General features: G+C 39.9%; 1 protein-coding gene across 1 annotated transcript; it reads right to left on the bottom strand.

Moving 5' to 3' along the window:
- Positions 1-1,802: 1,802 nt before the first annotated feature.
- On the bottom strand, positions 1,803-17,805 carry LOC112460157 (zinc finger protein 260-like; the record flags this gene model as incomplete). The annotated part of the gene is made up of 5 exons (XM_025024716.1): positions 17,031-17,805; positions 9,225-9,536; positions 8,669-8,890; positions 7,139-7,359; positions 1,803-1,953 (listed from the first exon to the last, which is right to left on the bottom strand). Coding segments are annotated over exons 1-5 (913 nt in total), but the record flags the coding sequence as incomplete, so codon positions are not given.
- Positions 17,806-20,760: the final 2,955 nt, after the last annotated feature.

The raw sequence follows: 20,760 nt of genomic DNA on the forward strand, positions 1-20,760 counted from the left end.
TGCGGTGTCGCGTATATGCTCTCTGCGTGATTCTTTCATATGCAAAAAAAGGGTCAGTCGCGTAGAGACGTGGGTGCGACATTCGCGGGGACACCCCTATTGAGGATGCGTCGTGGGTCGCACACATTTTTAAACGCGTGTGCGTCCGTTATTATAGGTGCGGTTGCGCGAGTCCGTTGTCCCCCTTCGTTTTTCGTCGTCGCGCTTGATCGAACGGATGCGCGTTGCAACGCAATCTCATTTGCGCGATAACGCGCATCAAGCAAATGCGACTTTTTGCAAGTGCTCCCTCTGCAAATAGCGTACGAGGTGTATTACGCTTAATGGATTGAATTGCAGCAACGACGTCTTAAGATCTTAATTAATTTGTTTTAATTTGCGCGCGACGGAACCGTTTAATTCACAGGCGTTTTAATTCGTTAAAATATTTATAAGATATTCCTTGTAATATATAATAACCGCAATTTACGTATCGTTTATTTATAAAAAAATTGTCACTTGTAAATATACGAACGAATTCAACTCTATCAGAGTTCAGTCAACTTTCTTATACTTCACGAAATTATGACATTATAATTACTTTTCTCGCGTTGTTTTTTGATAAATGCACTTTGCGTATAGAATCAGGATGTGTTTACTTTTTCAATAAACCTCATTTGTTACTTCTCAGAAATTGGAGAATAGATTCTTTTAATTCTCGTTCCATGACCTGCGCGACTTATATATGATCGAACATTTCGCCGATCACAAGACACCAATGTTCTGAATAATGTACAAAGTGGTCTACGGTGGCAACAAGGCAGTCCTCATAAATAATTCGGAAACCACCCGCCGAGGACTCGATCGCACGTCTTTTATTCCAAGTACCGCGCGGAATATTATGCATTTCGAGATGCGCGATAAAATATGAAAGAATAATGGATATTTTTCTGCAATTCAAGATAAAAATGACAACTAGGATTTCAAGGATCGAGTACAGCTAATACACAATTACTGTAATATTCAAATTGATATTCACTTCGTTTACACACTTTGTTTTAAGTATTTGCTTGAGAGATTAATATGTTATCATGGAGCATCTAAAGAATATAATATTAGCTATTAATTATTTTACTAGTTTAGTAGTAGAGAGAGAGAGAAAAAAAGAAATAAAGTTGTCACGGTGTCCTGCTATTGAAACTATTTTTAACTGCTCGCTTTGCGTCTTCCGTTTGGATGTAGAGACTATAAGGACAGAAGCTCGTTAATGCCAGCAATTGTAGCTATCGATCGGCGATATGTAGCAGCAACATTTGATCGAAGACCGCGGAGAAAGAAGAAGTTTAAGGGAGAACACGCGACAAGCTGTAATTCCGAGGACAAAAGTTGGGCTATACGAGTATAGTCCGCAGCGCAAAAATTAGATATACAAAGTAGAGGCTTGTTACTGACAATCGCAATTATCGATGCTCACGCAATGCCCCCTCGTATATGCCCCGAAACTTTGTCATATGGTTCCCCCGTATTGTCTGGTTAACGCATTATAATCTCTCTTTAGAAAAGTCTGTAAGGTGACGAGACAAAGAGATCAATGCAGCACATTGTATTTCCGAGAATCTTTATATTATCAAGCTAGGACATTAGTGAAAGATGTATGAAAATAACTTTTTTTATGAATCTCCGTTTGTACTTTGTGCTTGAAATTATTTGCATATAATGTTATTCTAATTTTTTCCGCAACTCATCGTGATCGAGAATTAGTTACGCAATCTCGTTAACATGTTAGAAATTGAAACGCGGTAAATTGGATTGCTGACACTCACCGGTGTGGATGTAGGTGTGCTTCTTCATGTCCGACTTCTGGTGAAACCTCTTGCCACAATATTGACAGGGATAAGGCCTCGTGTCGGAGTGGATCAGCAGGTGAGTGCTGAGCGTGCTTGACCGTTTGAAGGCCTTACCGCATTGCTTACACTATTGTAACAAACAAAGAAATTGGTTTACCTTGGTGCTACGTCTGTTTAGCGAAGCTATCTAATTATCTTTGCAAATATTGTACATACAAATACATTTCTTGAAACTCGGTTATTTTTTATTGTGCCTTTAATCAAACGAGGCAGAGAAAGAGTTTATTTCTTGGTCCCATATAATAACGGCTATAATAATAATTAATAATATTCTGACATACGCGTCAGAAATTTGAAGATATAATTTTACTGATTTCAATAATGCGAAATCATTCTGCCGTTAATAGGAATTTCCGTTGCCGAGACAAATCACCATCGTCCAACTGTTAAACCGTTAAGTAGCTAATTTATCAATTTCTCCTGGACAGTTCGTGTTTCCGCACGCGATATTGATTGCATCCCTCTCAAGAAAATTCTTTCCGCGATTCTACACGCTTCCCAATCTCGTGGAAATCTGTCCCGTGTTATATATCATATTATATATATCATATTACATATTAATAATGTTCATTCAAAATCTATTAATGAGATCATTTCGAGTAACTCCACGAATTTACTACGATCTATCCATTTATCAATTGCAATAAAAATATCTGAAAATGTTTGCGTTGCATTATAATAACGATATAATAATAAATGAACTCGCCGGAGCTTATTTGTTTTTTCAAATTCTCGTTCGAGAAACTTATCTCTTCCTATTTACGACAATTATTATAATTTCCGTAAAACGTACCGCATTTTTCCCGGCGCGATTTGCCAACGCCGTAAAGTCTTTCTCTTGCTTTTCAACCGCGGACGCGGTTAGGAAAGGGAATAAAAGCGAACAACGCGGAGGGAGATAGAAGACGGCACCGCTCCTGGGCGCCGGGACGCCAGGCACACCTGTGTTCACGAAGCGTCGCGTTACTTCTTTCCTTCTCTCACTTTCTCTATCACTCCTCTAGCTCATTGTCACACGGGCGCCAGTCGTCACAATGCCCCGACGACGCGCGACGGTGCGGTTCGATGCGTGTCCAGGCTGACAATTTATACGGGGTATGAATATGCCAACCGCGGAATATTATTGCGCGCGCGAGTACGCATGATTCACGTCGCGTCGCGATCAATATATACGGAAGAGCGACCTGTCTTCACGCGACATTCAACTTCTTCGCGATGATATCGCGCCGCGCGCGAATCTTAATCCTCGCCGTTCAGAATTGACAGAGTCCAAGGTACCGGTAGTGATCGGTAGATAAATGATTGCTGGCTGAGATCGTGATTACTAAAATATTGTGGTTGCTCTTCTGAGAGATAGTGACAACTTGCGAAACGTAACCAAATTAAAAAATTATTTGAACATATTACTTGCGTGTAAATAAGGTACTCAAGAAAGGATCATTTTCCATGCTAAATTCTGCTCAAAATTGCAGATTGCATATTTGGATACGACGAAATCTATATTTACATCTTATACATTCAAGATTTTAAACAACATAACGAGATCTTGTCCGTTTTTTATCTCTCAAGACGAGGAAGGTATTCCGGTCAATGTACTACGTACAATAAAGAAGGACAGAGCAACGTATTCAGAACTCTGCCACTTAACTGTAATTAAAGCAAGATGGTCACGTCGCCGGTGTACCGATCGCGACAATGGAGACTCCCACGCACAACAATTGTCACCCTTAATTGCTCCTGTCGTCCACCTGTGGCAAAATGGGGAGTTCTCGGAGCGGTCAACGGTGAGACACCGTCATCCCGTTCGCGGATACGAGGGAAAGGAAAGGAAAGCGGCGCGGCGCCTTAGTGGGAGGGTTTTCGTTAATAAGCACCGCCGGAACGCCCGTGTGTCGAGAGATCGTGAAGGAAACGACGGATTGTGGGAAGGAAGGATGGATGAGGCGAGGCAGCCTCGCCATTGTCGCCGCACGAAAGCGTCTGCTTCCGGTACGGTTCGGAAACAAAGCCGAGAAAGAGATAGAGGGGAGAGAAAGAGAGAGAGAGTGTCCGTGCCTACGTTCTTGCTCTCTTGGCCGCCTTCCATCAGTTTCTGCGCTCCTCGCGATTCGCGGCTCCTCGAAATCGTGTAATTACCGTTAATCTCTTACGACGCTTTTTGTACGCGGCCCGAAACATCTGTCGCTCGTCGGCGAAGGCGCGAATTAAATATAAAGAAGACTGCGGCTTTCCCACGAATGGCTTACCTAAATGTCGCCCATGAATCATCGCGGTATCGCGAATGCCGATTATCGCGACAGGTAAGTTACGCGTTGCTTAAGCTATTTTCTCAAGTTTAAGCTTAAGCCTCACGAAACCTAGAAGAATCTAGGAGAACCGATTAGGAAGATTGTAATCTGTCATTTGGTTAGGGAATCCCGGACGCGTTTAGAGAAACTCGTGATTCTAATTTATTAAAAATCATAGAATTTTGACTTTATAAAAAAATGAGATATTGCATTTGTGATTAAAATGAAAGGACGTTATGTCCATCAAAAGAGAAGCAAAATCCCTTTAGTTTCGCCTGAAAGCGGATATTAATAAAGATCACAACGTTGACCTACTAAACAGTCTTTACACTTATATTATGTTATAAAGAGATTTAAGTACGTTGGAAAAGACTTTGCTGATATTAAAAGTAAAATCGTAATAGAAATCTAAAATGTGAAGCATGAATCAGTAATAGAACGATTTATCGTAATTGTTTCTACTAATAGCTATATAACATCGATGTAATTACAGTAGGTATACATTTATGGAGTAAGAAAAATATAATTCTAAAACATTTGGGAATTCAATTATCTTAATACTTCAGGGCTAATAGTCTGTTCTAAATCTAGGCTGAAATAATGACTGAACAGACTAAAAGGCTGAGCAATATCAAGAATTTAATATCAATTTCACATCATAACGTATATACATACGTATATATACATGTGTGCGGCCCACATATTCTAATATGTCGAGTTACGTGTCGTGGACGTAAAACCACGGCGAGGCGAGTTTCTCTACTTCCACTCAATCACACGTAATTGAGGCGGCGCGGGTCTTTTGTCGAGGTCCATGTACTCGTCAAAAACGTTTGACCCGTTTCCTCGCCCCGACGCACTTAAGGGTATTTGCGCGCCCCGCAAGAAATTCATATCGCGTGACTCCTCGAACGCCGAAGCCCGATTTTTTCTTTCTCCGAACGGAACGGAGATCGACCGGTTTTACGCTCTCGGTATGTAGGCACGCGTAAAACCCCGGTCGCGTACTCTCCGTGCGTACCAAAAGGAAACATTCGCGCCGCGATAAAGTCAAAGATGGACCGAGCGCGACCCGTTCGACAACTTGTCCGTCCGGATTGCTTCGTTATGTTAATTAAACCGTGCCTATGTTGTAACAGATGCGTGATGGCTCCGATGATGATGTTTTATTTAATTAAACTTAAGCATTTGACGGCGTTTCTTTTAAAACAGCTGGAAAGTCATTATGACTTCTCTTATAACGATCTATTAGAATTTATTTAACTTCTTTAGTTGCCTGGTGGAATACGCATCGTTTATATTTGCTTCATGAAATATTACTGTAATTACTGTATAGCATTGGTTAAATCGATTATCGAACAAAACTGCTAATTATTGAATTACCTATAAAAATTAAAAGTGTTGCTGAAAATCGTACATAACTGTTACTTAGAAAATAAGTAAGTTGCGTAAGTTTGCCTAGATTGATATTTGCCTGAGCAAACCGTTTCTTCCTTTGTGATAAAAAACTTGGTAAATATGCATGACTGGAAGAGAGAAAAATATCGATTTTCAAGGAAATCAACGTGACCTGACCATCAGATTGGCGAGGAGCACTTTCCCGTGGCTCGTAAAAAAAAAACGGACACCAGCAAGCTCCACATATCGATCATCGGCGACCTTTTTCAAAAGCTGTCGCGTTCTGAGAAGCTGAGCTTCACGTAAACTATTAATCGGGCCGAGAATAATAATTTTGTCTTTGTTTATAGAAAAATTGCGTTTAAGTTAATTCATTTACGAAGCATTAATTGAAAATACGATGATTAAAAAAAATAGCCAATTCCGCTTAATTTCGTCTTAAATGTTTCTATTTAATCTTCTGATTAATTTTACACTCGCGTTATATTTTTTTAAATACTCATTGACGATATTTATTTTATTATAATCATTAATTATTAAAGAAAATTTAATCACAGTTTCTCATTTTACATTGAACTTATAACATTTTCTTGCAATTAGTACTTTATACATTACGTACATAAGATAAAAATTATGTTTAGAAACGTAATCAAACTCATTACTAGCGAGAGACAGAATTAATCCAAACAATCAACGGATAGCTTTTTCTCCTGTCAAATAAGCTATTAATATCAATGGGTTGATTATAGCTGTCAGTTAGAACGACTGTGCGGTTAGATTCTTGGAAATAGATAGGTCGCATCAAAGCTCTAAAACGAAGGGAAGAAACGAAGAAAAGAGCAGAGGGGAAGGTCGCTAAGATGGCACCAATTACCGCCGGCGATACGTTCTTTAGGGGTGCCGCGATCGGCCGGTTCGATCGATACCGAAGCCGCGCGCGTGGAAATCGAAGCTTCTTTACGAGCGCGAGACGCGATCGCCAATAAAAGCACGAGTCGAATGTTTGCCGACCTCGTAAAATCGGCAATCGTACGGGACACGCGCGCGCAACCACGCGGTCCACTTGCCACGATGGGTCGAATATCGTGGACGCAGTGGAGTCGAGATTTCCAGGACCGATATCAGTCGTCTTCCTCGAAAGCTTATCGGCCGCATTCCGCGGCAGCGGATTCGCAATGATTTCCCCGCGCGATTTACGCGGAGAACCGCGTCGTGAAAATCTTTCTTTACGACACGGCAGTATCGGTGTTTTCGACATCGCTCACGATTTTTAAATCAAGAAACTCCGATACTGTCTTTTCTATTTCTCCGAATCGATTGAGACGACGAAGTGTGACGCGAAATAAATTCTTCCCAAAACGCACTTTTTTTTCCAAGAGAGAATTATGTTGTATTGTTACAGATTATCATTAAAAATCATGATTGAGTACGCTCTTCGGAGTATTACTTCACCGAAATAACGAGTCATGCGCTTACGGAGAAAACAGCTTCGGCGGTTGGTATCCGGCGAAGCAGGATAAGGTGCGCGCGAGTGAGAATAAGGAGGTATAATACAGGAACACTCACTTGAAAAGTCCTTTCCGTCGAGGAGGGCGGTGTAAGCGGTGAATGATGAATTTGCCGCGTAATTATAGGGGTCGAGGACGGACTCCTGGAGGACGGTGCTCTCGTTTCTCTGGCCTCCCTCTCGCACACCGAGCCCGGCGACCAGATTTCACTTTTTCTGCTGCCGATACTCGACGAGACGTCGCTCGGCTTCGTGCTGAGGTTCAACGGCACTTCCTCCTCTGAAACGAGAAGTCACCCGTCTATTTCGTCACTCGAGCGCTCGCCAAATCGCTGCTAATCTCTCATTTTGAAAATTTTACGGCTATTTAATTAAACCGTATATAGAAATACGTCATAATACAAAATACAATACTTTACTTGTTATACATTAAAATAAACAAATATTTTATTCATGTAATATAATACAAAATGATAAAATTTTTCAAAGTGTAAATCCATATAAAATATATAAAGAATAATTTACACATACATTTAAAAATGGAAATAAAAAATCAATATATCAAGCATTTATCAAGAAATATTTCATCATAAATTTAATTGAACGTATTTATAACACGGAGAGCACAAAGAAACAAGAAACTTCAAATCGTCGCATCAAGATATCGAAAAAAAGTGATAATTTATGATCGATCATGTAACATCATCATTAAAGGCGGGGAAATTTTATAGTTTTTGCACACTATATATACATGTATGCGCAGATAGCAATTAATTGATCGTAATTAGTATCCGTGCAGCAAAGTCAAGCGGCGGCGATAAATGATGCCTCGTGTGACAACGTTGGTCGATCGATAGCACCCACTTACTGATAATTGCTCATTAACCGGTCTACTGTTCTAAAAGAAGCATGTTTCGAACGCTCTGAAAAAGGTTTATCCCGGGAAGCTGGCTGAAGACAACTTCACTAGAGTTACTCTTCTAAATCGTGATCTTTATCAATTTCGAAAATGCTCAATTATTTCACTAAAGTATTCGCGTTTTCGTCTCTACATTTATTAAACTTGTAGACATTGCACATAATTTAATCCAAAATACGATGCTTATAAATATATAAAGATGCCCAATTCAGCAACTGGACATTTTTTTATAATGCAATATAAAATAATGACAGATATTGGATTTTTTATGCAGATTGTTGGAAAAGAGCAATTATAATAATTAAGATTTAGGTTGTTTATAATATTCAACGTATTTATACTGTAACATATGTTGGATATTATAAATAACCTAAATTTTTACTTGTTCTTTTCCAACAATCTGCATATAAAAAAAATCCGATGACTAATAATGACAGGATTCATAATCAATGTTTTTGAAATAAATATCGACTAAATTATTATGCAAATTATTGTTCAGGATGCTAATTAAAAGTAACTTAACTAATATGTTCCGATAAATTTTGCATGATTTGGTGCTTTCTAAGTAACAATGTCGGTTCCTGGTAAGAGTTCCTTCTCTCACAATCTCTCAGTCGTAACATGATAAACATTTGCAGATTGGTTTAAGAGAGATTCAAGCAAATCTCACCGAACTTGGCCTTCTCCGGTGTGCATCTCCGGGGTGATCCGGGACGTGCCGGACTGAGAGGTTCCGAATGAATGGGCGAGCAATTCGTGACCGGTGTCGTCTGTTGGGACGGGATTCTCGTAGGCGGGAGCAAAGAATGTGGCAGCAGCAGGCCCATGTGACGGGCCCACCAGGCACCCCCAGACGCCCCATAGCCGCCGTACATAAGACCGCAACGCATGTCTGAGACAACAAAGGTAACCAGAGTTCAAAGTGTGGAATTTGGAAGTGTGATGATCTTCAAGTAACAGAGAATTTACAAAATGCTTATAAAGATTACGTCGCCGAGCGAATATTCTCATACACGTAAAGGAATAATTAACATATACATAAGAACACAAGGAACATTTAATAATATATAAGAATAATTAACTTAAGAAATATTATATAATCAAATATTTCTATTTGAAATATATCGCGCGGTTCAATTGACAATTATAGATTGATAAATACATTTAAGTTAGACGACATCAAAACTTTCTCCCTTATCCACGTCATCCACTCTTTCACGACTTACCTCGCGCGGCAACGCTAGCGCTGAGTGGTAGACTTTGCAGTCTCAGATCGGGATTGTAATTCGACACGAGGGTAAAGGCGCTGAAACGATCGGGGACGGGTTGACAAAGGCCCGAAGGTGCATTGGTGGTGGAGGCGATGGTGCTCGAACTGCTTCCCGGTACACCTGGGCTCCAAGGCGAGGATGGTAGCGTGATTATGCTGGGGCTGCCGGGTGGCGAGAGGGTGGCCGGGGGTGACAAGGCGCCCGCCGGAACTCCCACGGGATTGCAATGAAGTTCCGGTTTCATGTGCCAAGTTCGAGGTACCGCTTCTATTACGAGAGAGAGCAAATACTTGGCTTATTATTTCGCACTGCACCACGCACGAACGCAAAATGTGCATATAGCATATAAATTTCGAAATTGCGATGATTACACCGTGTTATTATCGATGAGCTCTTTTTGAAGTACGTACTTAAAACGCAATAAACATATGTCTGCTGTGTGTGTGTGTGTGTGTGTGTGTGTGTGTGTGTGTGTGTGTGTGTGTGTGTGTGTGTGTGTGTGTGTGTGTGTGTGTGTGTGTGTGTGTGTGTGTGTGTGTAGCTAAAACTCCATGTCAGATAAATTGACTCTTATCAATTACGCACGTGCTAAAGTTGCAAAATACTATTTTCTAAAGGTTATTAAAACTAATGGCATTTAATTAAGGCAATTGAAAAACTTTTATGTAATAACAAAAATGGCTTGCAGAATTTTTACTTAATGAATATCATTCGTTTGATATAAATGAAATTTCTTGGTGACTTTTGTGAATCTTCAGACAGTAAATATCATGAATATATATATATATATATATATAAATATTAAATATTTGGACCAGAACTACATGGATAAAGACGAAAATATTTAAAACAGAGGACGTTAAAGTAAAATAGGTATACTCTTTATTTGTTTTGAAGAATCTTTTACAGATTATATCTAACATGATTTTAATTTCTAAAATGTTTTTAAGAAATTTGATAGATATCTTAGATGTTTAGTATTATTTTAACATTTTCTAATAAATATTCCTAACTGTTTAGGTATATTATCTTTCTTCATATTGTCTACTTTCAATTCATTCTCTATTTCTACGTGGTTTAATATCTCGAATATGATAATAAAACCTCTATGGAATAAAGGAACTACAGAAATTCACGTTAAGTGTGAGTTATATATGTATTTCGCGTAAAAACATGCGTAGAGGCTGCATTCCACAAACGCGTTCATTACGTACACGAAACATATACGTTAACAGAGAAATGAATAATACATGGAGCCTTGAAGCGGATTCTTTCGCGATGCATAAAATCTGGTGATGCTGATCGCGATCGAAATCTTTTCGATCGCGCAAGCGAAGAATGATTGCGGTCCAAAATCACGGCTTAATCGAACGTGTTGATCGGAAAAATTATAAAGTGAAAGTGTTGCCCCGCATAACACGCGTATCTTCCAAATTTGTTTTGCAAACACATGGTAAAATGTAAGCCGTAAACGCAGATTATGCTTTTATTTGCATTAATTGTAATAAAATATTTTATGCGCAATCACCGAAGTATTTATAGAATTATTCTGCGAACTGGGATACCAATAATTTATCATTTTCTATAAAGTAGCATTATAAATAAATATTAAGAATCTCAAATAAGAAATTATCACAATTCTCTAATTACATGTTTTTTTCATATATATAGTTACACGCAACTTGAAGATTTTTTATTCATGTCGATTTGAAAATTAATTGTGCAATTTAAACGTTACCGTAGTAATTAATCGCGATATACGTCCGCCACATCAGGATCCGACAAATCATATTTATCGCAGGAAGTATAACTAATCGGAGATTGTATGTAGGTACTGCGATACAAAACGTCGAGTTTTCCCCTTGAATTATATGCTCGTTGCACTCCACAATCTCGTCCGTTCGATAATAGAGAATTAGGAATGCCGGTGATTATGAGCTCCATATTCATAACAATCGTCCGGCCCCGCTAAGAGAGTTATTTAAAAACCGTTGCTGGCTTCCATATCGCACGATCTCGCGCGCCGATGAATATACGGAATAATTATGCTCGCCGCGTTTAACGCGAGCATGTCGGCGTTTAATGCATTGTCGGCGACGATCTCGCCGTCGTTTTAACGCGTATCAGATTCGTCGGCGGAATAAAGAAGGAAAGAAAAAAAGAATTTGCGCGCGAAAGGGCGGACGCGCGAGCGCGGGAAAGAAATCACGAACGCGCGGCCGGCGAAATGAATTATAAATCGTGCGTGCGCGACTCGCGGCCGAGTATCGCGTATCGGACGGACGTATCGAGACGACGAGATCCTAATCGCGCGAGGTCGGACAGATGTGATTGCTCGACGCAGATCTCTGCGACGAGTCGCGCGATAAAGTGTCCCGGCCGCGCCGTCCGACGCAAACTTGACGGGGCAGGCTCTCAAAAGCGAGCGCGCCGACTGCCGATCAGTTTTCGCGTAGCGATAATCAGTGGCAATGAAATAAATATATTTTGCGCGCACAGGTTGTTCTCCGTCATGCAATACGTGTTCTGTACTGATTTCTCAAGCTGTCATGAAATTCTACCGATCGGCGCAGTCAAGGAGAAAACTTTAATCGGCCACGGCGTCGATCATTTTCGTGTGTGCCACGCATTCTTTAGAAAAATTACGTAATACAATTATATAATTTTCATACATGTAATAGCGCGTTTCGAGATTATGGTCAACAATCTGTAATTTTTTGAATTTTTATAAAACACGTGGTTTTCCTTATAACATATTTCAAACAAACATACATGTAATTTTGTAGTGTATAAAATCTTGTCAAGAAATTAAAAAATTGTTCTAATTAAAATGTGTTCTAATTCACGTAAGTTGATTGGAGGAGATATTTTTTAACGAGCCGCAAACAAACGAATAATTAACAAGCATCGAGCACGATGCGAGTGCAGTTTTTCGCTGGCGCGGCGCGCGGGGGTGACTTGTAAGCACACGCGAGTGTGCGAGTGGAAATAGAAATAGCCGTTTTGCGTGAAACGACGATGTGTCGGGAAGCCAGGTGATAACCCACGAAGTAAATCACTGGCTCGAAGGTCCCACCGTGTGCGATAAGGATCGCGTCTGGACATAAACTACGACTAATAACCGCTACTCGTTGTTTGAATAAATCTGTAATGCATTCGTACGAGCTGCATTCCTACATAATTCATGCGCGGACGCATCGGTAGCGAGAATTTGTTACTCGTTTCCATAGATAACGGTGCACGATGTAGTGTATATACGCTGCCAATCGCCTGCTTATTCCGAATTTCAGTTACACTGTTCCTCGGTTTTAGACGAGCGAATTGAAAAGGGAAACGAGCGCATTACAATTCGTCCGACAAAGTTGCAAAAAAAAAAAAGAAAAACAAAAGCGTACCGCTGATAAGAGGCACGTAATTTTCCGTGCCAGATAACTTAAATAATAATTCAGCAGGAAAAAGAAGAAACGGAAGAGAGATGGATCGAACGTATCGATCTTCGTCTCGAGTCTAATGAGTTGTGATGAAAATGGCTGCATTTCGATATTCTTTGTCAGTACTGAAAATCTATATATTTTTCTATATTTTACGTCACGTATATTACAGATTTTCAGAACTGACAGTGTCTACGTATGAGATTAGGGCGCGAGAAATGGTTTGGTTTCCAAGATAAAATATGCATGGAAATATGTTACAGAAATTTCGCTCGTTAAACCATCAGTGACGGAAAAGGAAAGCAGTAAAGAGAGCCACGATTTTGACGCGGGACATTCTCGTGTTGAAATTCGAGGTCTCGATATTAGATGGACACGTATTTAGACAGGTGAGGCCAATTCAACGATATATCACGCTGCACTTCTGCGTTGTTATCATCCATGCATCATGTCACCCACAGAATAAAAAAACCGCGTACTGTTTGTATGAGAATAAATCATGAGCGTCGCAAACCTGATTTCCTGCTATCTTTTCAATTTTGCGCGACGACAAGGAATAAGCTACGAATAATACCAAACAGAAATGTCGAAAACATTATGTGTTCGCGAGAAATACAATATGTAAATAACATTATAATGTACATTATATAATAAAATATACTGACATAATGTATATTTTAGCAAAGTTAAAAATGTATTTATATAGAATTTACTGCGTTCACTATTGCGCTTAATTATTATCGATCGGATAGAACAAATAAAGAAACAAAGCATAGGTGAATTCATAGAAAATACATTCTATCGGAGATTGTTTCGAGTGTGTTAGCGTTGAATCATCGTCAAACTCGCGCGAATACTATTTACATCTTTAACAGCGAATGCTAATCCATGTTTTAGCAATCTTCAGTACAAATTTAAGACGTATAACAAATTTAAGACAGACGGATAGCAAACTGCAGAGAGACGTATGCGATAATCGGTGCAATGAAAAAAATCTTCGATTAATGATAAAGATTGATTGATTCAGCGCGTGGCCACCTGTGAAAATACATATCTGTCATTTTAACAGATTCGAGGTACGTTAAGTGCGTCATTTCTTAATTTCACACTTGAGGCTCGACACGTTTCACAGCCACACGAAATGAATTCCGAGTCAGTGAGTCGTTCGTGTTCTCATCGTCGAAATTAATAGCGCGGCCAGATGGAACTCTTTTAATTACCGATTAATCACTCGTGACTCACGCGGTGTTCCCGTGAACGGAAAACGTTTCCAATTCATACGAATTTCGGAATTGGGCAAAATTTCCCTTTATGGACAACGGTGATTACGTTACATTGGCGAAAATTTCCGATCGTGTTTTTGGTAAATTTCTATCTAACGGCAGCGTGTACATATCGCTCTATATATGAAATCCAAATGACAGACAATGAGAAGACATCTGTCAATTAACGAATCGATTAATTGATGATAAACGGGGCTCTATAGGCCTCGTAAACGGCTAATCGTTTGCTCGTTAATTACGAAAGTAACTCCCACCGCAACGACTCATCGTCAAATCTCAAAAAACAATCATGAATATTTACGCGATGCCTTGATTAAGCTGGTGTGAACAAGTGTCAGATGTTCTTCTCGCCTGAGTATCTTTAAGACGGATTTTTGGACTTACAAGCTGTCATTTTCGAACGGAGATTAAAATAAGCATTTAATTTTTTATTTCAAAGACAAATGTTATAGTTTTTTTATACAGGACAGTGATATGTATTATATATAATAATACAATATTTAATATACATTTTTAACGGATTTAATAAATCCATTAAAAATAAAATTTTTTAAAATAATTTACTCATTATAAAATAATCCAAAAGTAACAATTTCTCGAAAATTTCATTATAAGATGAATTATCCTATTAAATGCGAACAATTATCATAAATAAAAAATTTGCACTTAATAGAAAAGACTAAAAAACGAGAATATAGAATACGACACATCTATTAAAGAATAAAGTTTACTTGTGATATTTTATTGAAGAAAGCTATTTCTTATATTTCGTGCAAGAGCATAATAATTAGGATAGTCCAACAATGCACCATGTAAATTTCAGAGGCTTATATCTCTTTCAATTATTGAGTTGGAGATCTGGGTTTTTGCATACAGTTCATGAATTTAGTTGGCTACATACTGTATAAGATGAGTCATAAGTTATTTTTAAAATTTAGCCACAATTTCGATTTTTTAAAACAATGTCAAATGGTTCATTGTGTACAGGAGCGTGTACACAATAAACCTAGCCATTTTTAACAATGAATCATGTTTTATATTGTGAATTGTTAGTGTTATTTTAGTTGTACTATGTTCTAAAATGTTTATTTAGGGAAGAGATTGCATTACATTTTTCAACGCAGTAGAGAGTTGCATGCCAGTCATCGTACTTTATGCAAGCGAGCAAATTGCGACGATGTTTTGGAAATTTACACGTGTTCCTAACATTATATTTGCATTCATGATGTGTTTAAAATACTCGCAATTCTAATGCCTCGTGCTTCGGTTATCATCGGCTTATCCGCAGTACTTTTTCGCTTTTGCGATTACGATAATATACGCGCGGTGCTAAAATCTCTCATTTGTTTAAGAAGCCGTGCGCTTCACAAAGGTGTACCTTCATATAAACATTATTTGCATTCTATTAGATCCGAGATTAAATCTAATCGTTTGTAGAGGTAGAAACACGTGGAATAAATACGTTTATTTTTAGATATGCAAAATATCGACTTAACAAAATAGTCAGAGGTAAATGAATGATATGCTTTAAAATAAGTTCAAAATTCAAGAATGTAGAATTTTTGCGTTATGAATAAAAAGAAGACAAATTTGAATAAATTTCCATTAACAATAAGACATAGATAAATGACAAAATTTTAATTTTAAAAAGAACAATGTATTTTATATGTCTACGATCGTAGAATGAATCAGCTGAAATTTACATCTAAAATTATGAAATTGTGAACGATGAAACAAAAATGAGAAGTTCATTCCGCTTATTAGAGTAGATTGCGCAAACATTCTGTGTGTTTTTTTTTTTTTTACAGAAGAATCTCGGAATTTCATCAAGATTGAAAAAGCTGTACATTTCGGGATAAAACTGCAAATGTGTAATTTGGCGGCGGAAATTTGCTAAAAAAATGTGACGAGATCTTGGCGCTTTTTGAATATTTAAATCACTCATAAAACACAGATAAATAGTATAATCGATAAGCTATAATCTCGACGTTCGAAAATTTTTCAAGTAATTGGTTGTAATTTTGTTTACATGTGAATTAAAACAACCCCGAGCGGATTTCAAATGTACTCTTATTAACGATTGTTATTAACAAGTTAATCATTATTAACAATTAACCATTTACTACCATTACGACAAGTGAATTATAACAAATATTTTTGTGTCACGAAAAAAATGCGATAAACTCGCAAATGTACCTGTTTAAAATACACGTGGTTTGCGTTTTAAAATGTTAGATGCCAAAATAATCGCGGAATACGTTCAAGGGGTTGACGAGGACGAAAGCGATCAACACGAAGACTTACTTTGTAACGTTTAATTGTAAGACACGATGATAAAGATCAGGTGCGGATCGGCGGAAAAAAACACAAGTGACTACTCTTGATAAGAGTTGCGATTGACGTCGTGGAAAGTTACAAGGGAGGTCAAAACTTTAAATCAGCTTTAAATCGTGTCATCGTCATGTTAAAAATCAGTTCGTGTCACTTCGATCGACAGGATCGTCGATTATTAATAGCGTGCATATGGCACATTCCCATACAACTCATTATTATACTCGTGTTCGCTTATGTTTCCTATAACTAATAGATTCAAGATTCAATATACTATATAGTTTCTGATGCACAATGTAATCTTTTTCTTAAAAAGTTATGTGTGCTTATACATAAATTTTATATAAAATTATAAAACGCACAAACAAATCAAATTTTGATATTTTATAGCAAGTTTTATTCTTTTATCAGTAATTATCTATAATTTAATTCTTCTTTTTTTGTGTATAACAATTGAGAGCTTGTATCACAAATTTTAAAAATTTCTCTCACCAATCGATCCCATGTTGTTCTATGTAACGGTACAAGCTTGACGCGTAGAATGAAATACATATAACTCTCGGCAAGTGCGTGATATACGTGTAAACTTGTTGCGATCGGCAAAGTTTACCGTATAGTTAAGAGTCGGGTGTCACGTGTTGTCGCGGTGATTAGTGTCGCGGTAGATAGATTATATTAACGTGTATCGAAAGATATTAACTGAATCTTGTACTCACCACACATCACGTTCAGGTGTTGCAGGCGATGCTAGAACGATGTGCTAAAATTGTATGCCGCTCATGGAACCGCGCACTATCCCGATCACGGTCTCCGCGCGCACTGTGCCTGCCAGATTCAGAGTTCGGCGCGCGCGAATCACACAGAATTTCTTCGGCAAACGTCAAACCACCGGGCACACGTTGCCGCCTTTTCGCACAGATACTTTCGCGGAAACACGCGATCTTGGTCGCTCGTTCAAACGCGCGAGTTCAAAAGTGTTTTCTCGAACGACCTTGCAACTGGTTCCGTTCACCATTCACCGACCGGTCGGTCGAAGTCTCTTTCCGGAAGTCACGATTCATCAAGGTCGATCGCGACGAGGACGCGAATCATCGTTTAAACCAATCCTCCTCTTCAATACTTAGAGTCGCTTCAGTCTTGGATCTCGAAGAGCCATGAACCGCGAGATATTTTAAATCCCTTGACAAAACCTTGACATCAGCCGCTTGACTTCCTCCTACTCCGTTTTCTGTTTCCTTGACAATTAGCGGACTGCTACGGTGTGTGTCGCCGAGAGCAGCCAGTAGGTACTAGTACTACAGGTAACTTGTTGTCTGAACGTCAGTTCAGTCCGTGCGAAGAAGAAGAAGAAATAGAAGAAGAAATTCTCACTCTTCCCTCTCGGAGTGTCCTGACTCAGAGCAGGACCCCGACTGACCCCGCGGTGTGGCCGAGGAGGGCACGCACGGTCTCTCGCGTATGAGGACGAGCGTGTGTCGGCCTGCCCGTGGCTTCCCCTTACCTGGTCTGCCTCACCACGCTCAGGTTTCGCTCTTCTCTCACCTGCGCGTCGGTCTCGTGTGCCTACCTGGAAGCCCCGCCTACCATCGCTCGCTCGTGGTGCGGAGTACGCCGGCGTTCGACGTGGTGGGAAACGAGGAGAGACGAGTACGCGCGCGTCTTCCTTCCCTTCCCCCTTCATCCCCTTGTCTGTCCCCGCGGAAATCGCTGGTAGCACGATAGAGAAACGTGTGGTCTTCACGACATCGAACCCCCACCACTGCCCTTATAGACAGAGAGTACGCGGGAGATGCGTTCTATTGTAAGCGTATCGCACCAACGGGTGGGCGGTTTCCACCTCGCTGTAGCCGCAGCGGGAAAAGGAATCGCGAGATGCAGGTGTTCGATGCCGTATCAGTGTTCCGTTTCGAGACGAAAGTCTCGATAGCGGATTAATTGCCGCGCGGAGGGCGACTAGAATTAACGCATCTGCGTGGACGTGACGGACGCGTTGTCCCCCCGGTTGAAACGACCGGCCCGGCCGTCGTTTCGCACGACACGCGCCGTGGATCGTTGATCGGTTAATTAACGGTTCCGCGACTCCCCGCGCATGAGAAACGACCAAGCGGCGTTGAGTGTTCTTAAATTCAAGTTGCACTTGCCCTGTTTTGCAATTAAAATTTTTGGTTCGCGTGTCCGCTTGGCGCTTACGGCGATAGCACGTGACAGATTCTCGGCTGCAGCATCTTACAATTAGCTCCGCATAAGAGATTAACTTTGTACAATATCTTTATCGCGCATCTCGATCGCGATGATCTGATCAATCGCGATTAGAATCCCACAGAGATCATTCGGATTGTTAAATCATTTCGAAATAATTATTATGAAATAATAGTTATTGAGATATTTATAACTTTCATAATTCTTATTATTAAGTGATAAATGAGCAAATAAACTTAATAGATTTATCAAACAAATCCAGCCAGATTAAACTCACACTTTACTTCCGTGATCTCTCCTTCATATGTCAAACAACAAAAAATTAATAATTCTATCGACATTAACAAAATAGTGCAGGTATTACTTGATAAGTTAATCACTGATTAGGTTAATCGAAGTTTGATCAGTGGTAAAAACAGGGAAGTCGGAGATTTCGTTGACGTTCTCTAATAGCATTAGAAACGCGTGGTCCATGATCTAGGGTACCATCGCGCAACGTCCATCTTAACTCGGCGCCCGGGTGCAGACGCCAATAGGCACTCTCCCGAGCGGCCGTGCGCGCGCACGAGATATCCGTCGTTAGATTTGATTCGGCGGACCATCTCACGAGAGTAGGAGAGAGCCCGAGTGCGTCGGCGCCGCTGTCGGAATCGCTCTCTATTGGCTGCTCTCTCCTAGGAGAGAGGCGAGGTATCGTACCGTCTCGCTCGCGTGAACCCGCCGTATCCTAGACGAGAGCGCTGAGAGGGGCCAGGCGCCGTCTTCGCGACGACCTTGGGTTTAAACCGCGATGCTGAGTCTCTAGGTCATCGAAAAGGCAGACGACGACGTCGCAGAACGAAAGAGCGGTAAGAATATTAAACGTAATGATCGGGAACGAAACTCGCGCGCGTATACCCACAAAGTACTTTAATTACTCTACCTCGGTGACGAGGTAGCAAAAAGACCTGTAATTGCGACGCCACTATATCTTGGACATATTCTTGCGCGACGGAAAAATGGCTTTGAAAAGTAGGCTAATTATTTTTGCAATGCTAGACAGCTCATTCGATTGTTTCACGCATCGCGATATTCGACGCTCAAATTTTCTTTCTTGCTAATATCAAATCAAATTCAAGATTAGATCTTAAGTCTCATCGTTTTGAAAATAGCTTTCAATAAAACTTGGTCTTAAAGGACAATTTTCCGTAAAGATTTCATATCTTCAGTTTTTTTTTTCTAATGTGAATTTGAAGCTTTCAGTCTTTCAAGGCGCCTTACGTTTGCGTTTCGCAACGACATTTTCGCGTGATGCGCAGTATATTTGCCCGGCGTATCGTCTGGAGCGAGACGATTAACGTGTTGCACACCTTGCGGAGATAACGTTTGTGATTAGCTCATGGCGGTTAGTTCGTTTCCGAATGAGCGCGGTTAATCACGATCAGCCGGCCGAGTCATCAACTGCGCAAGGGCTTTCATTAGCCGCCGTTATCGTCACCTCCGCCTCGTTATATACCGGATAGATAATCCTCGGTAATTTGTGACGCAACAACGTGCATATAAAATTGAAAACGGGGAGGTCCGAAAGTAGATTGCAGCAGCTCGTGTTAATCGCGCGCGCCAGTCTTAACAAGCTTAAACATGGCGGTTTATTGCGATAAAAACGCTCTTTTAAGAAGTATTACTTTTAACACGAGAGAATTGTAGCAACAGTACAAACAGCTGTTAGTTTTGACAATTTTAAAGATTCGAAGCTTCGAAGTTTAATGCTTCGAACAAAATATTTGCAACATAAGCGACATAACTGCAACATTAGAGTTCGGATTTTGTCATATAATTTTATAAATGTATATTTATTGCGGTATTATTGCTATTATATTATATAAAATAATTGTATAATTTTGATTCTCTTCAAAGCTTCGGAGATTGAAGTATCGAAGCTTCGAAAGTTCGAATATCGAAGCCTTCGAAGCAAATCACCAGCTATCTAAAAAAAATGGTTGTTTTAAAAATTTTCGTAAAGGGAGCGTACAAATCTTGGTGGAGCCGCTGTTAATCTTGAAAAGTGGCTAATATTCAATTCGACGTTTCGATTCGAATCAATTGAATTATTCATTGCGATCGTGTTCTCGTGACAGAAACGCGAGGCTAGCTCGCTCACGGTGACGTGAATCGCCGCATAGATCACGATCGAGGCATTCTTCTTTTTCTTCTTCGCTTCTCCTCCCCCCACCCCCCGCGTCTCCCGACCCACCGCGGCGCGCGATG

Source organism: Temnothorax curvispinosus, unplaced genomic scaffold (genome assembly GCF_003070985.1).
Source record: "Temnothorax curvispinosus isolate PA1 unplaced genomic scaffold, ASM307098v1 QBEX01001126.1, whole genome shotgun sequence".
Taxonomy (NCBI): Eukaryota; Metazoa; Arthropoda; class Insecta; order Hymenoptera; family Formicidae; genus Temnothorax; species Temnothorax curvispinosus.